Source organism: Prionailurus bengalensis, chromosome D1, assembly GCF_016509475.1.
Source record: "Prionailurus bengalensis isolate Pbe53 chromosome D1, Fcat_Pben_1.1_paternal_pri, whole genome shotgun sequence".
NCBI classification, from domain to species: domain Eukaryota; kingdom Metazoa; phylum Chordata; class Mammalia; order Carnivora; family Felidae; genus Prionailurus; species Prionailurus bengalensis.
Window position 1 is genome coordinate 85,684,333 of NC_057346.1, and position 20,735 is coordinate 85,705,067.

Consider the following 20,735-nt stretch of genomic DNA (forward strand, 5'->3'; position numbering starts at 1 on the left):
TTTGTTAATGTACAGCTAACCCCTGCAAGGGGCTTTAAATTCCTCAGGCTGGGACACCTGGATGGCTTAGTCGGTTGAGTGTCCGACTTCAGTTCATGTCATAATCTCACGGTTCGTGAGTTTGAGCTTCGCGTTGGGCTCTGTGCTGCCTGCTTCAGATCCTGTGTCTCCCTCTCTCTCTGTGGTCCCTCCCCAACTCATTCTCTGTCTCTCTCTCTCTCAAAAAATAAACATTAGAAAAAAATTTTTAAAAATTCTTCAGGCAAACAGGATAAAGAGCAAGAATTGGTTTAATAACATATATGTATTCTTTTCCATTGGTATCACTTAGAAAAGAAAATTAGCAAAGAATAGATAAAATAATAAAATGAGCATATATTTACTTACTGCTAAAAAAAGAGTTCTGCAAACTGTAGTCGCTATTTAATAAGCCATTAAGTTTTAAATAACTTGAAAGTAGGAAGTCAACAGAGCCTCGCTTTCCTCAGGGTTCATGCTAAGGGAATACCTTCAAATGAGGCCATTTAGAATTTCTGCAAATAAGCCCCCTGGATAAGGCTCAAGACTAACAGAACTCTGATTGAATTCTTGAGTGCAAATGGTGTCAACAGTGAATTTCCAGAACAGAAGTATAACTGGAGTAGAAAAGGGTGGATCCAGAAGATAATTATTAAAAATCATCATGATGGGATATAAAATTCAGAAAGTAAGCTCTTTGAAGAAAAGACAAGATGGTTTAATTCTTCAAAAACTTGATGGAAAAGAAACTGTCACCCATACTCTTTTGGGTTATAAAGCCACGTCCTGTGGATACGCAGATGACCATGTCTCTCTCTATGTCATCCCACGAGTAAATTGGTTCTCCATCCAGGGTGTGCAGTGCTCTGGCTGGGTGGACCATTTTGAGACGAGAGGAACAGTCATCCAGCAGCTGAAATACAAAGGGACAGAGATAGAATATGAAATGTCACAACATTATGAAGTCTTAAAGAATCAACTCCTTTAGGAGAACTATTCTCCCAGTTTGAATATTTATTTTACTTGTGGTTATTAGAGAGTTATAGAAGGATATGGGAAAAATAGCATATAAAATGTTTCCAAAGTGCTTTCACAATGAGGAACTTCTGTGCTCTTACTGGATTTTTTCCTTGTGGTTCTCTATTTTCCCATGTGGAAGAAGGCTTCTTGCTGCTTAAGAAATGCCTAAATATGAAAAGCCCTGGCTTGAGAATCTCAACTTGTCACAATAGCTGAAAATATTTTTTTTTCAACAAGCAAGAAACTAGAAGACAAAAGCACTGACCCAGAAGTGAGGAGACCTGGGCCTTCGGCCTCTTCTGACCTCAGACCAGTCAGGCAACTTCTCTATGAAAAGAGTATCTTCAACTATAAAATCAAAGTTTTGGTTTAAGACCTCTTTGATTCTATGATTAGAAAGTCTTCTTTTTATTTTTAACTTGGAAAATTTAAAAACGATCTGTAAGGGCCTTAGTCAGTTTCTCTCAGTTTTCCTAGAAATATTCATAAAAATACATGTACAGATGCAGAGTGTCAACAGTATTAGAAAGATTAGTCAACATGTTGCCAGACCCCTAAGGGCAATTCCATGAAAGTGTGAATAAGACTTTAAGACAGAATAATAAAAGCAAGTAAGGGGAAAATTAGAGGTTTCTAAACACTTGCATACATGATTTTTACCTGACACTTGTTCCTCCAAAATGCAGGAGCCAGGTCCACATGAGCCCTAAATCATAACCAATACATCCAATTTTTTTTTTTTTTTTGAGAGAGAGAGCACATGATCAGGGAAGGGGCAAAGGAACAGAAAGAGAGAGATAAGCAGGCTCCATGTTCAGTGTAGAGCCCAATGTGGGGCTTGATCTCATGAACCATGAGATGATAACCTGAGCCAAAATCAAGAATCAGACACTCAACCGACTGAGCCACCCAGGTGCCCCACAACAAATACTCCTTTTTATCGATCTATTTAGGGACTACAACTCACAACACTGTAGCCTGGCAGGGAGCAGAACTAGGCACATAATGACATCTTGTATATGGGAAATGAATCAATAATATGAAGCAAGACAAGACAGTGATGAAACGATGCAATTGGAAAGTGCAGTTTTCACACCCACTACTTTGGGTAAGGGATGAATGAATTGAATTGAATAATAATTAAAATTACCCAAGAATACATTCCCTTCTGTAGATAGAATAGAGCAGTGGGAGAGTATTCTTACCTACCCCTCCTGCTAGGCAACAGCCAATCAGCAGCAATTTGACTCAATACTGAGCATATGAACCAGATCTGTGACTTGAGATCTAGGAGAGGATCCTGAGAGATCCCAAGTAAAAAAGTACGGGAAACAAAGAGAACTAATCTATCCTGTCTTCTGTCAAAAGATCTCTCCTTGTACAAGGAGGCATAGATAAAAAAAAATTAACAGCAGCAACCATATGAGGCTTATGAAAGTATTCTACAACATAGAAAACTTTATGTTTTACACAGTCCTCAAGGTGAAGATTTAGAAAAAGATTTACAGCAGGAATACATTTTAGAGAATATCTGTATTGGGTCTTCCCCAAATTCAATAAAATTTGACTTCCATAAACACATACACACACGCACACAAACACACACAGAAATGAGATGACAGCAATTTAAAGAAAAGAAGTATTGCTGAGATGAGGCAGAGATGATGATGATGATGATGACGACGAAGGTAACAATAATAGCAGTTAACATTTATTGGGACATTTCTATGGGATAGAAACTTTTCTAAAAGTTTCTAAGGACAATCTGGTTTCATTCTATGGAAATAATTATTATCTTCCTTTTATTGATGACAAAAATGGAGAACAGAGGTTAAATATCTTAACACAGATCACACAGCTAGTAAGAGAAGGAACAGTGTTTCAAACTAGGGTAAGTAGAGAGCTAAATGAAAAGAGGAGAGAAGGTAAGAAAATAAAATACTCAGTAGTAGAATTAACATCTGTTTTGAAAACAGAAGACAAGCAGACTGAATATTATAGAAAATCAAATCAGTATTAGGGAGGACTAAGTTGAGAAAACCTCACAGGATATAGTGAAAGCATAAGACATAAAATTTATGAGAGGAAAGTTAAACATCTGGAGTGTCAAGACATCAGATATTAAACCTATACATTATTGGTGGTACTGGAGAAGAATTCAGAATAAATTAAACTTAAGCAACTATCAAGAAGAAGAAGAAGAAGAAGAAGAAGAAGAAGAAGAAAACTTTCCTGTTCCAAAGACCCATGTCTTTAGATCAAATAGGCTAACTCAGAATATGGCAAAGTTAATGAAAAACTGACTAACATTTAAATATAACTGAATTGAAAAGTATGAATTATAGACATGGGGGAAAGTTCAGTTATATTTAGATCTGTTTTCTGCAACAATGAATGTCAAAGAAAATGGGATAAAATATGAAGTTTTTAGGAGAAAATGTTTTAACATAATAATTCTATATCCAGCTTAATTATTACTTTTGGTTATAGGAAACAAATGATATCCTCATGTACACAAAAACTAGGAAAACATATCACTCACATACATTTCAGATTATTAAGAAATGAATGAAATTCCTTCACTATGGGAAAGTCATAATGTGAAATGAATAATACTAAGCAGTAAGACCACTAAAACATGATACAACTGATACAAAAAATGGTCAGAAAATAAATGAATTAAAAATTTTAGTCTTCATCGAGAAAAAAAATGCAAAGCATCATCAAAAAGGGACATGGGAAAGAAAGAAAAAGCAAGCATTCCAACTGTCTATTTATTCATGAGGGCAAGAGATGCCCTTTTTCTCTGTTTTCCTTTGTTAAGAACATTCATTTTTATGATTACAACCAATACAATAAAACTTAAAATCAGAATAAGAAAAATAATTCATGTCTTAAAAAAATAGACAAAATCACCATCATGTGAACTTAATATGATTTTATTCTTAGAAAATTTATGTGAATCAAATAAAAGATTAATAATAAGAGAAAAATGTTTAATAAAGTGGCCAAGAACAAAATAAATTATAAAATATTGATAGTTTTCCTGTTCACAGAAATAGACATTCAGAAAATATAGTGGGGGGAAATCTATCCTAACAGCAAAACCAATTAGGAATGACAATTATTTTCAAATGCAAGACCCTTATAAAAAATTATAAAATTTTACTGAAGGACTAAAAAAGATACATATATATTTTTTATATATGCTTACACACATATACAAAACAATGCCACAGAATTCAATCTGGCTGCAAAGATTGATTCTTATGAAATTAATTAATAGCCTGACACAACTATAGTCAAAACCCTGCAGGATGACTTTAGAGTGTTGGACTGTAATTTCAAAATTCATCTATAAGAATCAATACACAAGGGTATTCAAGTAAAATTTGAAAACAAAGAACAATAGACAACTTCTTTCAGATATTAAAATATAAGAAAAAGCTATAATAATTCTAGAAGTATTAGATATGTTGGATTGTTTAAGAGCAGAAGCTAATAAGAATTAGTTTATTATAAAGATTGCATTCCAGCTCAGTTGGAAGAACAAAAACAGATTAGTCCGTAAGTAGGGCTGAGATAATTTTACGCCAACAAATATAGCAGAGAAATAACTTTGCTCAAATTTTACACGAGGAGTTTCACACAGTTTAAAAAGTAAAAGAGAAAAATAAAATGATAAAAAATTTGAAGAAAACCAGATGAATCTTTATATGAACTTAGGATAGTAAAAGACTATCAGAACATTTAAAAACAAAGAACTTTTAAAATATAATAATTCTGTACATTGAAAAAACCCATAGACACAGTGGCAAATTGGAAATTTGTTACACTAAATCTGATAAAGTTAGATGTTGCTTATTGCTTTAAGAAAAATAAAATTCATATCAGTGTGAAAAATACTTCCAATAGAAAAATAGCAAAGGATTTAACAAGAAATTCACAGATGACTAATAAATGATAAATCAAATCAAAATCACTTATACAAGTAATTAAAGACATACAAATTAAAACATGGATATAAAATTCCCTGTCAAACCCACAAATATGTTTCTAAATGGCTGCATTTAGCATTGCTGAAACCTCATGTATACCACAAGTAGGTAGAAGCTCTTATTCACTATTTGTGGGAGCATAAACTCCTGAAATATTCCTGGAAAATGCTTTGGCAATAGCTATCAAAATTCTCAAGCATGTTTACATAATTTGACCTAGCAATCTTACTAAGAAGTTATTTAGGGGAAATAATCAGAAAATTAAATACAGATGTATATATTTATCGGAGCATGCTTTATGACAGCAAAAAATTACAACCTAATGGAAAACAACAGAAAACTGAATGAATGAATAAATAATAATCTGCCCATTTGATAGAAGATTATGGTGCCATTGAAAATAATTCTTTTGTTAAGGAATGTTAAATATGTGGGTGGGAAATCTCATTAGTTTGTTAGGTGAATAATGCAGGCTGCAAAATTATATATATTGTGTGATCTGCTATGATCACAATGGCAAAAAATATTATAACTGTATAGTAACCATAGAAATATATTCACTAAAGTTATAACTATGGTTATTTGTGGGTGATAGAATTTTCATTTCCTTCTTGGCATTTTTTCTTTTTCTAATTTTAATACAGTGACCATATGTTTTTATGTAAGTTGAAAACAGTAGAAATGTGATTAAAATAATAAAAAAATCATAGATATTACAATAGATTCATATGGTTTTTCTTTGGATTTTTCTAAATTTTCCATAACAATAGTCACTGTCTTAGTCTGCTCAAAGTTGCCAAAATAAATATCATGCATTGGGTGGCTTAAGCAACATAATTTTGTTTCTCACAGTTCTGGAAGCTGGGAAATCCAAGATTAAAGTAGTGGCCAATTTAGTTTCTGGTGACAGTTCTCTTCCTGGCTCTTTGTTGTGTCCCCACATGGTGGGAGAAGAATGGGCTCTCATTTCCTCTTCTTACAAAGGCCACAAATCCTATCAGGTTAGGGCCCCACACTTATGACCTCATTTAACTTTAACTGTCTCCTTTTTTTTTTTAACGTTTATTTACTTTTGAGAGAGAGAGTGTGTAGGGGAGGGACAGAGAAAGCTGGAGAAAGAATCCCATTCAGGGCTTGAACCCATGAACTGTAAGATCATGACTTGAGCCGAAACCAAGAGTTGGACACTTAACCTATTGAACCACCCACAGGCCTCAACCTTAATTGTCTCCTGAAAGCCATATCTCTAAATAAGTCACACTGGAGGTTAGGGCTTCAGCAAAAAAATTGGGGGAGGGAGTGCACAATTCAGTCCATAGAAGTTATTTTGTTTTTCAGCTTTAAAACAACCAACAAATATGGTAATTGGGTTTCTATCTGGGTTGGGAGCAATGAGGAGCTGTCCTAGAAATATGTATGGATAGGTTTCTGGGAAAAACTTCCGCAGCTTGAAAAGAACTCACATGGGGCGCCTGGGTGGCGCAGTCGGTTAAGCATCCGACATCAGCCAGGTCATGATCTCGCGGTCCGTGAGTTCGAGCCCCGCGTCAGGCTCTGGGCTGATGGCTCAGAGCCTGGAGCCTGTTTCCGATTCTGTGTCTCCCTCTCTCTCTGCCCCTCCCCCGTTCATGCTCTGCCTCTGTCTGTCCCAAAAATAAATAAAAAATGTTGATGGGGTGCCTGGGTGGCGCAGTTGGTTAAGCGTCCGACTTCAGCCAGGTCACGATCTCGCGGTCTGTGAGTTCGAGCCCCGCGTCGGGCTCTGGGCAGATGGCTCAGAGCCTGGAGCCTGTTTCCGAATCTGTGTCTCCCTCTCTCTCTGCCCCTCGCCCGTTCATGCTCTGTCTCTCTCTGTCCCAAAAATAAATAAACGTTGAAAAAAATAAAAATAAAAAAAATAAAAAATGTTGAAAAAAAATTTAAAAAAAAAGAAAAGAACTCACATAAAGGTAATTCTTACATTTTCCCTTACTTTACTACTAAAATGTGACTATTTTATTGAGATTTTATTTATAATCAGAAAAATGAACGTTATTTAATAAAAACATATACTAAATGCAAAATGTGAATTAAATATATATTTCACTTGGTTTTCATAAAGATCTATCTACATGAGACGAAGTTAATGAGTTCACAAAAATATTTTTAAAATAAATGTGAAAATAAGGCATTTTCAGTACAGAAAGGCTCTAAAATATCTAGTCAGCTTATTACCTTCAATGACATTATTAATTCTTAGTTTTCCAAATGTATCTAAACTTATTCATGTATCTTCTTTAAAGTGGGTAATCTAAATTGTATGTTCATAATTTTTGCAATAACTAAAGCTCATAACAAAGGAACAATGTTCTGTGCACAATTCCTCACCCACAATCTATCTTGTGAGCTTAGTTTTCATAGGCCAGTCTTCTCAGGGTTGGGCGCGTGGGCATCACAGAACAAGTGCATATTCCCTGCAGGCATGAGGTCCTCGCCTCTACAAATCAGAAGGACCTGTTTCTCATTCTTTCGGCTTCCACTTCTGCATCAAGAACTATTTGGCTGAGAGAAAACACACTGGTTTTGAGATTCTGTAGAATCAAAGAGATGTTGTAGGGGTGGAGAAGACAAATGTTTCAGGACCATAGAAAGAGGGGCTGGATAATCATAAATCAGAGAGAGATGCCGGCTCTGAAGAAAGAGCCACTAACCCTGGAGAGGGAGCCACCTTAGTGCACTGATGACAGATGAGCCTTCGCCAGTTGGAGATGAGTTGCTCTAGTAATGTTCAAAGAGTGGGTAGGAAGAATGTGGTTAAATCATCCAGAATAGCCACAGCAGTGAAAGAAGCAGAGAAAAAGTCTGCATTAGACGGGATTCAAATACCATCTGGGGGTTTTATTACAGAAAGTAGAGTGAAGCACTTTGAAATGTGTTCTGTTCCTCATTTCTCTGGTAAAAGTACCAACCATTGAAGCTGAGTTTCTTTGGAACTGGTGGTGTTAGCCAGACTCCCCAGTGAAATCTGAGCCCTACACTTCCTGTTGTCTATTTGTTTCACACAGAGTCCACTCTCCAGAAGTATTCTTTACAGCCTGATAGCTTGAATGGATACATTTCTAATGGATCACAAAGGATCTCATGCAGGTCTCCAAATACAAAAACAGACAGTATGGAAAAGATAAGGAAAGAGATTTATTTTAAAAAAATAAAGCAAAGGAAGAAATAATATGCAGAAACTTTCTAAACATTTCCTAAGTATCTTTCTACATACTGAGACCACATTAGTCTCTGTAAAACACTGTTTATACCATGTCATGAATTTATTCAGAGACGACTGGTGGCTAAAACACTTTGGTCTGGGATAGTGTAATGGACCACATTATGTCCTCCTCAAAACTCATTTGGAGGAAGTTCCTTAAGGAGGTAATTAAGATTAAATGAGGTCACAAATGTTGGGCACTAATATGACAGGACCGTGGCCTTATTAGAAGAGGAAGAGGAACTAGAGATCTCTCTCTCCACACATGTACAGGGGAAAGGCTGTGTGAAAACACATAGTGGTGAGGTGGGGGTCATCTGCAAACCAGAGGGTCCTTCAGAAACCAACCCTGCTGACACCTTGATCTTGGACTTTCTAGCCTCCAGGACTCTGAGAAATAAGTTTCTGTTGTTTAAGCCACCCAGTCTATGATGTTCGTTATGGCACCCCAAGTAGACTAATGTAGATAGCATGTGGGGTCCACCATATGCTTTTAAACAATCTCTCCAGTCGTATATATCTTTATTTCTCTGCCCAAGTACCATCTAGGTACTGGAATTATGTATTTAATTTTTGAATTCTAACAACCATACTTTTGTGTTCAGTGTCCCTCATCCTTATTAATGCTTTTTCTGCCTAAGATACTGAATCTTACCCATTTCTCAAGTTTCATCAGAGGTCCTGATTGATTCCTCTGTGGAGCCTTTCTCCTTCACCCCAGGTGGGAAGTGTTCCCCTCCTCTGAACTCCTACTGAACTTCCTGCCTGAACTGCTAATTTGACCTTTATAACATGCTGTTAGTATTTCTCTAAGAAGAATGTCAGATCCCTTAGCTAATACATTTTCTTACAATCTGTATTCATCATAACAAAATATAGAGCACAGAGGAAAATGCACAAGAAAGAAATACCACTTTTATTAGGTCACCAACAATAAGACCATTTGATAAATACTTCCAAAAATAGAAGTATTCTAAGTGTATGCATGTGTATGTATAGAATCCAACTCCACATGCTTTATGTTATGCTTCTTTCACTTAGCCTGGAACATCATTATTTTCATTATTCTTTCCAAAGTTCATTTTAATTGAGTTATAATATTATATCCTATGTACTATAATTCATTTAACCAAGTCCCTATTGATGACTATTTAAATTATTTCTAATCTATCTATGTTATAAATAGCCCTGTGATAAATACCCTTACCAAACAATCTTTGCATAAATTCATAAAAATATCCCTGGGATAAAGTTCTAGAAGTACATTTTTTTTATGATATGTATTGCCAACAAGTTGTACATCCATCAACATGAGAGTGATCATTTCTCTACACACTCAAATAAACCTTGACATATTTTCAAATGCGTTGCCAATTTGAAATATTGATTTGATGAGAACATAGACCATGTGTTATTTTATTCTTTCTACTGCTACCATTACAATTGATGCTAACTTGTCAATTACACTACACTATTAAATGTTCAAAATCATTTCACATACATAAATTAAAATAATATTTTATAGCATCTAGCATAATGCCCTTCATATACAAAGTTCATAAAAGATTATATATGATCATGGAATAATAAAAATATCACCCCATAAATGGGGTATCTTTTACATGCTACATGAAAGTCAGAGAAATCAAAAAATTATTCCTCCAGTGGATATATGTAATTAAAAAAAATTGTTTTGCTATTCTGAGTCTGATAAACTATCTTTAATCCTATCACCCCCACTCTACCCTTTATCTATTAATTAATCACTTCCTATTCACTCATTAATGTATCAGTTCTACTTGCAATGGTGAAGTGCATTTTAAGGTGTGGCATTCTAGGTATGAACCAAAAAAATTTGTTTTTCTAACATTTATTTATTTTTGAGCGACACAGAGAGAGAGAGATAGAGTGTGAGTGGGGGAGGAACAGAGAGACAGGGAGACAGAATCTGAAGCAGGCTCCAGGTTCTGAGCTGTCAGCAGAGAGCCCCACACGGGGCTCGAACTCAATCATGGACCGCGAGATCGTGACCTGAGCTGATGTCGGACACTTAACCCACTGAGCCGCCCCTACAGTACGAACTCAAAATTTTTAAGAAACTAGCAAGGAAGGAACATTTCAGCTTTGTTACAGAACATTTTCTAGGATGTTTTTTATTGAAAAAGCTTTTGTTCTTTTTAAAAAAATTTTTTTTTCCTAATGTTTATTTATTTTTGAGAGAGACAGAGACAGGATGTGAGTGGGTTAGGGGCAGAGAGAGAGGGAGACAGAATCCAAAGCAGGCTCCAGGCTCTGAGCTGTCATCACAGAGCCCGACCCGGGACTCGAACTCAGGAGCTGTGAGATCATGACCTGAGCCGAAGTCGGACGCTCAATCGACCGAGTCACCCAGGCGCCCCGATTTTGCTCTTTAAAAAACAATAATCACTTTCTTCCCCCCCCCCCATGTGTATGAAGTTCCTTTGCTTGTATTACTAGTTTTCAATACGCTTTCTACATATTTATCTCTTCTCTCTCAAGTAGAGCAAATTGGTTGTCAACTTCTGCTTTTGCAGTTATTATTCAGTGTCCCCAGCGCAAAGGAGTAGTCCCAGTCTCATTTTGAGACTCCAGTCCTCAGGGGCAGAACTCTTCCCAGGTGCACCTCCTATTCTATGTGCCCTTATCAGCCTCCATGAACTCCACCCCCGTCAGTCTATTGCACTGTCTCCCCTTACCCTTCAACCCCTGCTGACATCTCATCTGTGTATGACTTCCTCTTGGCCCAGAAAAATTATATGAAAACATTTCACAAAATAAAAAGCCAGTTATCTGACATACCACTGCAAAACTTTTTAAAAGTCTCTCAAAATCCATTTGTTAGCTACCTAAAGTTTTTATTTAGAGACTAAAGCAAAATGCCAAATTTTAGGACTATGTCCTTGATATTACAAAAATAAATGAACTGCTACTTCTCCTTTCCTTAGTCAATGTTTTAACTTTGGAAAGTGGAAAGTTTGCCATGGTCCCAGTACTCTGGGTAGTAAGAATATGATAGATTTTCTCTAAGAGTACTGTTGTTTGCGCTACAGAAAACATATCTAGTGAATAATTCCTGGTGGGGAAAAAAATCACGTTTTTGTGAACCAGGATTTAAACACAACAGGAAAACGATTTATGCTTTTAAAGTTAAGGTTTTACTCTTTGGCTAGAGTGGGTTTAACTGTCATTGTTCTCTGCTGGTCAAGTATCATATTCTGATTCACACACGTGTCAGACAGCATTGAGCTCCACATTTTTCACACATACAAGCCCATTTAATCACCATAGCAACCCTGTGAGGAAAGTATTGCTCCCATTTTACAGATGAGGAAATGAGGTCCAGAAAGGTAAAATAATTCGCCTAATCTAACAATCTAAAAATGCCCGGGCCAGAATTTGAATCCAGGCCAATGAAGCGATCTCCTCTTACACTAGATTTACCTCTGAAATAGTTTTGCCCCAGGCGTAAGTACCATCTTCAGGTCTGCCTCCATTTGGATAAATCCAGACTCGTTTTGCATTGGGCTGCTTGTACAGCCTGCTCCGAATGAGTGCTATACGTTTAGTCTCAACTGTAGAATTTCTTTTGGATTGCAGTTCTTGAACTGCAGAAAGGTGCTCCTGGTAAGAAAAGCCCAGAGAATTGCCTGGTTAGTATGTTTATGAAGGATGTGATGAAAACAGAAATACCTTATAATTGTAAATTATATTGTAAAAATTCTAGGAAGTGCATTACCCTCTCCTGTCACGGAATCTTTTTAAATCCCCCTTGCTTCCATGAGTCATCAAAGGCAATAAGAACCATTAGAGTAATAATAATAAGGCATTTATTTTGGCAAAACACTTAACTTTCATTTATAATTTGGAGAAATGAATAGAGATGTGTTTTTGGATTTCTGTGTGGTGTTTCTCCTACTGAGCAATTTCTCTGCATCTAACAAATGAGTTTTTGATTAGAATCACAACATCATTTTCTTTAACCAAGAAATGCTTCAGGGAATGTGCATGACTGTTGTTTGAGTCTTTACTCTCTGTCTTTTAAAATACAGCAACCACCCTTATACTTTGCCAGATCCCTGCCAGGCAGCTTTTCATCCCACTTCAAGCATGTCCTAGTTCAATGCTTTGCATTCATTCCCTGGTCAGTGATTTATCCTTCTCAGCTTGGCAAGAAGTCATATTTCTAGCAATGTCAATTTCTTTTTTTCTAGTAACCTTGACTTGGGCACACGCCTAAGATTTAGATTGAACACATTTCACGATTTGAGAAACCCTATTAAATAAGAACATATCATTTTGATGAAAAACTTCACAAAGCAAAAAGTTTTCCCAGGTCTCTATCCCCAGTCCTCTCTCAACAGCTGACCTTTCTCTTCTCGACTTTTTTTATGTCTGGCAATCCTGACTGATTAACCAATTGGACTGAAACTGCTTTTTGAATTCCTCACTTCTGAATGTCTCCATTGCAATTAGTATTTTGCTCCTTGCTCTTTTTACATATTGAGACATACCCTTAGGAGTGATGAGCAATGAAGCCATAAGGCTCAACTTGACTACACTTATTATAATTACCTTTGTACATATCCACTGGGCCTTTTTCTCTTCTTTACTAAGGTCATAATTTCTGGTCTCCATTCAAACAAAACAGACTTTCCTATGAGCTGTCTGTCTTTTAGATAACTACTCTCCAAATGCCAACTCAATGCTTGGCATATGCTTATGTGGTCATAACAGACCAGATGCTGAGGATATATTAATAGCGTAATTTTAAAATTCAATACTATACTTTTAAAACCTTATTAAAGAGGCAGTCTTTAGCGTCTGGAGTCCTGAAGAACGCACCTCTGTATGTCTTATGAGCTCCATGAGTTTAATTTCCTCTTGAGTCTTCTCGGTCCATCCTCCTTCCATCACCACCGGCTGCACAGGGTTTTTGTTGGGAACCATGGCGGCTGGCTGACATGCTGCTACTCGCCGCCCTGGGGAAAGAAGTCCCTGGTAATGTTGTTTCCGAAGATGGGCTTTCAGATTTTAAATAAATTGGTTTGCCATTCTACGCATAAATCATTCCACTTGGGAGCATAGGCTAAAATACTAAATATATCATAAAAGCAAAGATGCCTAAGGTAATAATATCTAACAATGCTTCTTCATATGGGAGCTTGAGGTTTCAAACAGCCAGGATATGCATATTCACCGTACAGATGGAAAAGAAAGATAACATGCTGACTTCCACACTGGCCCCAGCCTCTCATGCACGATATGGTTCAGTGGTAATTTAGTCAAATAGAATCCATGACCTATATAGCCCATCATCTCTTCCAGTCATGGAACATATGTTTTGTTCTCTTCACTAATAATAAGCCTTTCCCCAACAATTAGCTTAGCAGCCTGGGGATTAAGTACTTCTAAAATAATATTAACCCAAGAGACAGAAGGCCTTTTTTTCTATCTAATAATACCCGCAAGCACGATTAGTTTCTGACACCTCTGCTGTGCCCTTTAGGTTGTTAAAAAGCTGTGGTAAGAGAAAATATTTGTTGGAAATACTGTACTCCAAAGAATAATAGGCATAATTTAATAAGTGTGTTGATTTGAACATATGCATTCTTTTAACTAGTAGTCCACTTAAAATTGTTATAAAAGAGATTTAAAAATCCTAATTATCAAATCGTTTTCTTTTTCTATGTTGAAGATAAACTCATACTGAGTCTTATACTGGTCTCTAAACTTTTTAAGTACAAATAATGCTTCCTCTTGCATGTTCTTTCTAGAAACTTATGTTGAACACTAGCTATCAGTCAGGCTTTGCACTAGATAATGCAAATACAAACATGCTCAAGATTTAGTCCTGTCTCAAGTTTGGTGGGTAAGGCTGATATCAAGGAAATGATTATACCAATAATTGATTGCAACTGTGCTGCACCAGAGAAGTGCATTTATATAAAAGTATATAACACTAAGCTCAGTGCTTAGTCTCAACTGCCAGAGAAGGCTTATCTGAGAAAGTAACATTTAGGTGGATAAAATAATAGAAATTCTAACACAAAGTTGGGTTTTAATTTTGTTGCCAAGGGAGTCTTAATGTGCAGATTCTCAGACCATGACCATAAACAAAACTCTTTGAAAATAATTTAGTATTTGCAGAGAATAAAGCATTTGTGTTCTTGTAAGCTCAAGTTTGTGGAAACATCCAGCAATAAAAATAAATGGCAGCAATGACTTTTCAGAGAAATCAGAATTCTATGTACCCAATAAGCATTCTATGCAATTTATGGATGTGGAGAAAATATAATTGAAGCAGTCAGCCAATGAATTACAGTGGCAATGCCATTAGGTTACATGATTTGGAGAAGACCACAGTGGTACGAGAAAAATACATAACACAAATTTACGCAAATATAGTTTTTAGCCTACTCTATTCATAAAGTGGAAACAACATTAATTTATGATACATAAGTATTTTATTTATAGTGCCTTTTGAACACTAAAACTTTGCTCAACTAAAGAGAGCTCAGCAATAGTTTATCATTTACACTCTTAAGAGCCAGGATTTGAATGTAGGAAAAGAGCAAAAACCATTATGCATTATTTGTTTTTTGTCAACTTGCTTCTAATGGTCTCTAAAAAAAAACTAATGCATTTGCACTGTAATTTTCATAGAGACATAAATTCATCACAAAAGGTTTTGGTTCGGGAAAAGATGTTCATAACAAACTATTATTTATGTAGGTAAGAATACAAATTGAAACCAGGCAAAATGTATTGATTAAATTATTTTTATTTTCTTATTACATTTCCTATATATCCTATTTTATTTCATATGATATATGGGGAAAGTAATGATAATAGCTAACAATTAGTGGGGAAAACTACAAAACATGAGTGCTTTGCTGTTCTTTCAGACTATAAATCTCACCTGTACAGATCCCCCATACCCCTCCCCTGATTAGAGGCCCACACTGTTTCAGCATTATCTACGGCTGGGAGGGTAAGTCAACCTCATTTGAGGTTTTAGTTGGCAAATCCATTTGGCTCTCACACTAAATAAAATGCTCCATTATTGTCTTTATATGTAACAAAGATGATACTTTGGCCTAATCTGCCATTTCTTAGTTTCATTGATCAGTTTTTAAGACCCCAAGTCAGAAAATGGGCTGCCTTCACAGGAACCTTTATTCTAATACTTATTGAGTATTTATTATGTGCTATGCATGCAGTAAATACTCGACATCTGTTACTTAATCATAAAAACCCTACAAAGTTATTACTAGCATCGTGATTAATATTAGCAATGACCATACTTATAAATGAAATGTAAAGTCAGTTTATACACAGCATATGCTTAATAAACATGTGTCGCATTTACCAATGGCTATAATAATGGAAAATAATCTACTTAGCCACTATTTATACCTCTCATACCTCCTCTTTCATCCAATCCTCAAGAAGCTCATTATCCAACAGGGACTGCAGTTAACTGAACTTTGACTTGTTCTTATTTATCTTCCTAAGCCCAACAACTAGAAAAGCCTGTCCTCAGAGTAGGTATTTTATAAGTATGCATTGAATTTACATTTAATAGCAGAAAGTATAACAGTTTGTCAGTAGAGACAAGATTTATCTTAGCACTAAATTCTAAGAGAAATTTCATTAATGGATTCCTCCATAATGGACACCATCTGACCAAACAGACTATTGTCAAGAATGATATTGTAGATGATACCAACTGAACTTTAAACGCTTTTTTAGTACTTAATTATAATAAAAGCTGAAGACATGATATAAAATCAGCATACAGTAAAGGCAGCTCTGCCAGGTGCTATTTTTAGTATGTTGCTTTTTATTGATTTAATTTGATATAGGAATAGACCTTAGAAAACTCAGTGGAGTGAATGGTTGAAATTCCAACCATTCTTTAATTCAGTCATTCTACAACTATTCACAGAGCAAACAGGAAGGGTGTAGAATTTATAATGTATCATAGGGAAGACAGTCACATGACCAGGTAATAATATTAATGTGATAACAATTATCATAGGGGAAGTTCAAGGTGTGATAAACCACATTATTCCTGACATGGAAAAGGAAGGCTTTTAGGAAGAACAACGAGTAAGCTGAAAAGTATATAATGAGTTCAAGCAATCCAAGAGGACAAGAGAGAGAGAAACTTGAGGCAGAAGAAACTAAATTGTTCCACAAGCCCAGAGTTAAGAAAGTGCCTGATACATCTGGAGGACTGAAAAACAGTCCAACTGGTGGAGTGGAGTGCACAAGGAAAGAGAGAAACTCACACAGAACCAGATGGTGCAAGGCGACACTAAGGAGTTTCATCGTCCTAAAGATAATAAGGAGCTTTGAAAGGTTTTATGCCTGGAGCACCATGACACCTTTGTATTTTTGCCTGATCACTCCAGATTCAGAACATCGTCATTAGCATAGAATAGAAACTACTGTCAAGACTGGAAGCAGGGAGACAAGTTACAAAGCTGTTCCAGTAATCCAAAGAATAGATGACAATAGCTTGAATTTAGATAATACGGTTGGGGATTAAGACAGAATTCATTTGAGATAAATTTAATAGATTAGAAGCCACCAGACTTACTGATACTTGCTTGGAGAAAGTCAGAGAGGGGGAGATGCCAAGGATGACTCCCAGGTTTCTAAGATGGAACACCTGGGCAGATGGTGGTGGCATCCACTGCTCGAAGAAATGAAGTGGTAGTAATTGGAGTGGTGGTAACATGATAACTTTAGTTTTGGACACACTTATGGGATATTCAAGTGAAAATGACTAGTAGTTGAAGCAGTAGAGGTTATCAGTCATAATAGAGGCTTTTCATTTAGACCCAATAATTCTTTTGGTAAGAACTGAATAGTAGTCATCTCAAGCCAGAGCTCCGTCTTGTGCATTTACAAGTGGCTGCGTTGCTTATCGAAATAAAATTCACATGCTTTCAACAATACAAAGTGCACATCCTTAGGAGTTGAAATCCTGTTATAGAAATTACAGAGCCTGAAATGTATTCCTTTCCAGACTAAAGTCCACAATACACTACTTCTCTCCAAAGAACCATATGATATCTCAAGTGCTAGGAATAGTATAAGGTCCAGAACCTAAGATTCATTGACAAAGAGAATGAAAGAGGAGAACAAATATTGCCAATTGATTACTTTGACTATGAATAGCATATTTTGTGCTGCCTAACAAGAAAAAAGAAACCCTTCTGAGATAGTGACATTGACCTTTGAAGAATTTAGTATTTCCTCACTCAAATTATTGAAAAAAACAAACATACAAAACAACGACAAAAAACAAAACACTTCGTCCCCAGTAATTCCCAAAGAATAGACAGAAAGTTTTGTTTAAGACCTAATTTCAAAGCCCACAAAATGTCAGTTCAGCAACTGTTTCAATCCCACCATAGGGGTTATATGACCCAGACAGTCTCCTAATTTAAAAAATTTGCCTATAATTCATGTGATATTCATTTTAATATAAAGATTACAAATATACAATCAGTACTAGAAGATACATTATTAGGTTTTAGACTGGCTCAAGTGACTTTTGTGGCACAATATTTATGGTACTCAGTTAAACATCTGGTATCTAATAGTAGGAAAAAACTACCAGTAAATTGGGGTTACATTTAGAAATAAACACGGTGATACTTGATTTAGTTCATACTGACCTTTTAACTGTCTCATTTTGTGTTTCATGGTGTCTAGATCAGCCAAAATTTTGTCCTTTCTTAGCCAGTTCTGTTTTTCTAATTTTTCTACTTTCTGCAAAGCTAGAAAAAATACATGATATTTTATCCTGCATTGTGTTATCAACAGTAATTTATCATGCAAGCCAATAATTTATAAAGAACTTTCTGCTGCAAGAAATAGATTCAATTAGAAATAAGTAATTAAAAGGTAAGGGTCATTAAAAGAAACCTCATTTGAAAGATGACAGGGCTTAAGGCATTTCTTTATGGAATGGAGAGGGGGGAAAAAAAAGAAGAACCGTGCTGTTTTATTACATAGATTTACCATATGCAATAGCCATATTTCATTTTCCACCTCCACAAACTATTTGGAGGTGATGAAAGCCTTGCTTGGAACCATTCATTTTTTAAACATCCACCTACTGCCTAAAGGGTGCAATTCTTAAAAATGAAAATGTGCAGACAGGTCGTCTTCAGTGTGAATTAAACTCATTTGTTATTTTCTAATGTATACCATTATTCTCAGTCTTATAGACCAAGGATCTCTTTATCAACTAAATTAGACATTTTTCCATGCAGAATACTCCATTCCAGTAAGAAAAAACAGGCGACTGTGCAAATAAAGGAGAATAGCTATCCTTGTGCACGTGTTAATTGATGGACCTCCTGTTCTGTGCATAAATGTGATGTTATTATGTTGACATTGTACACATTTAATTCTTTTCTTATGGTGACATAAAATTTATTTCTCTTTCTTTTATACACTTGCTTGAAAGCAAGCAAAAACAAAAAACTTACCATTTGGAGATAGAAATGGTTCACCACAAGATACCCAGATGGCAATGGGATTTCTGAGGATGAGGGTGAGCAAAGACTTATCTACACCATCCAAACTATCAGATGTCACAGACTTTGGAAATAATGTGGTTTTCTGTTTTGTTCTTGGGTTTTCTAGGAAACAAATGACACATTTACCACTGCACAATAGATAAATTTGCCTCCTAAGTTCATTTGTTTATTCAAAAGATTTCCTTTCTTATTAATGACTTGATTTAAATAGGCAATACCTAACCAGATGCAAACACATAAATTTGACCAGAAACTTCATATGCAATCAAATAATTTAAACTACTCTGATTGTAAATATATTTTTAGATTCCTTTTTTACACTTTACCTAGTTGTGACATAAATCTGAGGTGGCTAACCAAAATAGCTACTCTTAAAAGGAATAAAATAAAAATATAAGAAAACTAAGGAAAGGGGGAAAGCCTTTCTAGGCTAAATCCAGAGATAAAATGCTTCAGTGTCCTCATCTTTCAAATGAATAATAGTATCTATCTCATTCTGCTGTTAGGAAGATTAAAAGGAAAAATAAAAGAGGAAAGCGCTTAGAATAAATAGTGTTCAGTCTAATTAATTGGACAAGTATCCAAAAAATGCTAGATAATATTTTTATTATTAAATGGATATGAAAATCACAGTGTTTCCATTTGCACAGTTTGGCTTCTGAGCATTCCAGTGGCCCAAGCAAAGAGGAAAACACAATATCAAGGTTCATATGGCCCACACAGAGTCATAAATTCTTCAGAAGATACAACTTTCCTGGTTCCTGAGATCTGAGATAAATTTATTTCAGGGTTTTCCTAAAGGGGTTATTTGTGAGAGAACAAACAGTGTCCTACAATAGAAATGAGCAATATTCAGAACTTCTAACATGCTGGGCATGTCACTAAGACCTCTGCATACATTATCACATGTAATTCTCAGAATGATACTCTGGGGTAGGTCCATTCCTTTTTTTACAATGTAACTGAGGTTTAGTCTCATGGATAGGTAGCAGCAGAGCCAGGATTAGAAACCAGGCCATATACCTCCAGAACCTGTGCCCATAACCACCATCTCCATAATAAACATGATACTGAGTTTTTGACTGATGCCTGTTTTTTTTAAAGTTCCTCAACACAAACTGATGGCATAACATAAGCCACAATTCAGTTAAAGGGGGCAGCCTATTAATAGACCAGCTTGTTCAAGGATAACCTCTAGAATACAGAGGGGAAGGGATGGCCACACCCTTTAGTAGTCCAGCATGAATAACATTACTTCTGGACTTAATTTAAATACAAAATTAAAAGAAGAGCCTTTGAGATTATAATATGCCAGAACCTAGAGATCAGATATCTATATGCCAAGTAAAGGCCAAACTAAATGCTTTAATGATCATCTAGGCATTAAAAGGTCACATAATTAATTTTAAAAACTCATTAGAAAACAGGACAAATAATATCATTATGAAATAATAGAAAAAAATATATACTGGTCTTTGTCACAAGTTCCTGGCAGAGAGCTTCTAAATTTCTTGTAATTTTCTAAGTGATTCTTTTTGTCTTTGATCCTGGTTCCTGATGCAGAGCTCCTAAATCCTTTGGAATTTCTTGGATGATAGCAGTATCTTGTTTTCTAATGACAGACTCTTGGATGAAGGCTGGTCACCAGAAAGACCAAGCCATGATTAGAATCTTGGAATTTTCCACCCCACTCTCATTCCCGAAAGAGGGAAGAGAGGCTGGAAATGGAATTAGTGGACAATTATGCCTACATGATGAATTCTCCATAAAAATGCCAAAAGTACAAGATTTGGAGACTTTCTGGGTTGGTAAACACATGGAGCTGGTAAGAGAGGAGTGGCAGGCTTAGAGAGAACATGGAAGTTCCGGGCTCCT

General features: G+C 35.8%; 1 protein-coding gene across 1 annotated transcript in view; it reads right to left on the reverse strand.

The window, feature by feature from the left end:
- Nucleotides 1-20,735, reverse strand: part of LOC122483661 (doublecortin domain-containing protein 1-like) — a 91,484-nt gene that overhangs the window by 15,073 nt on the left and 55,676 nt on the right. Inside the window, exons 13-17 of the mRNA XM_043580871.1 lie at nucleotides 18,810-18,962; nucleotides 17,991-18,092; nucleotides 13,141-13,277; nucleotides 11,740-11,919; nucleotides 781-931 (exon numbers count right to left, since the gene is read on the reverse strand). Coding sequence (XP_043436806.1) covers nucleotides 781-931; nucleotides 11,740-11,919; nucleotides 13,141-13,277; nucleotides 17,991-18,092; nucleotides 18,810-18,962 — 723 coding nt within the window. The remainder of the gene's footprint in view (nucleotides 1-780; nucleotides 932-11,739; nucleotides 11,920-13,140; nucleotides 13,278-17,990; nucleotides 18,093-18,809; nucleotides 18,963-20,735) is intronic.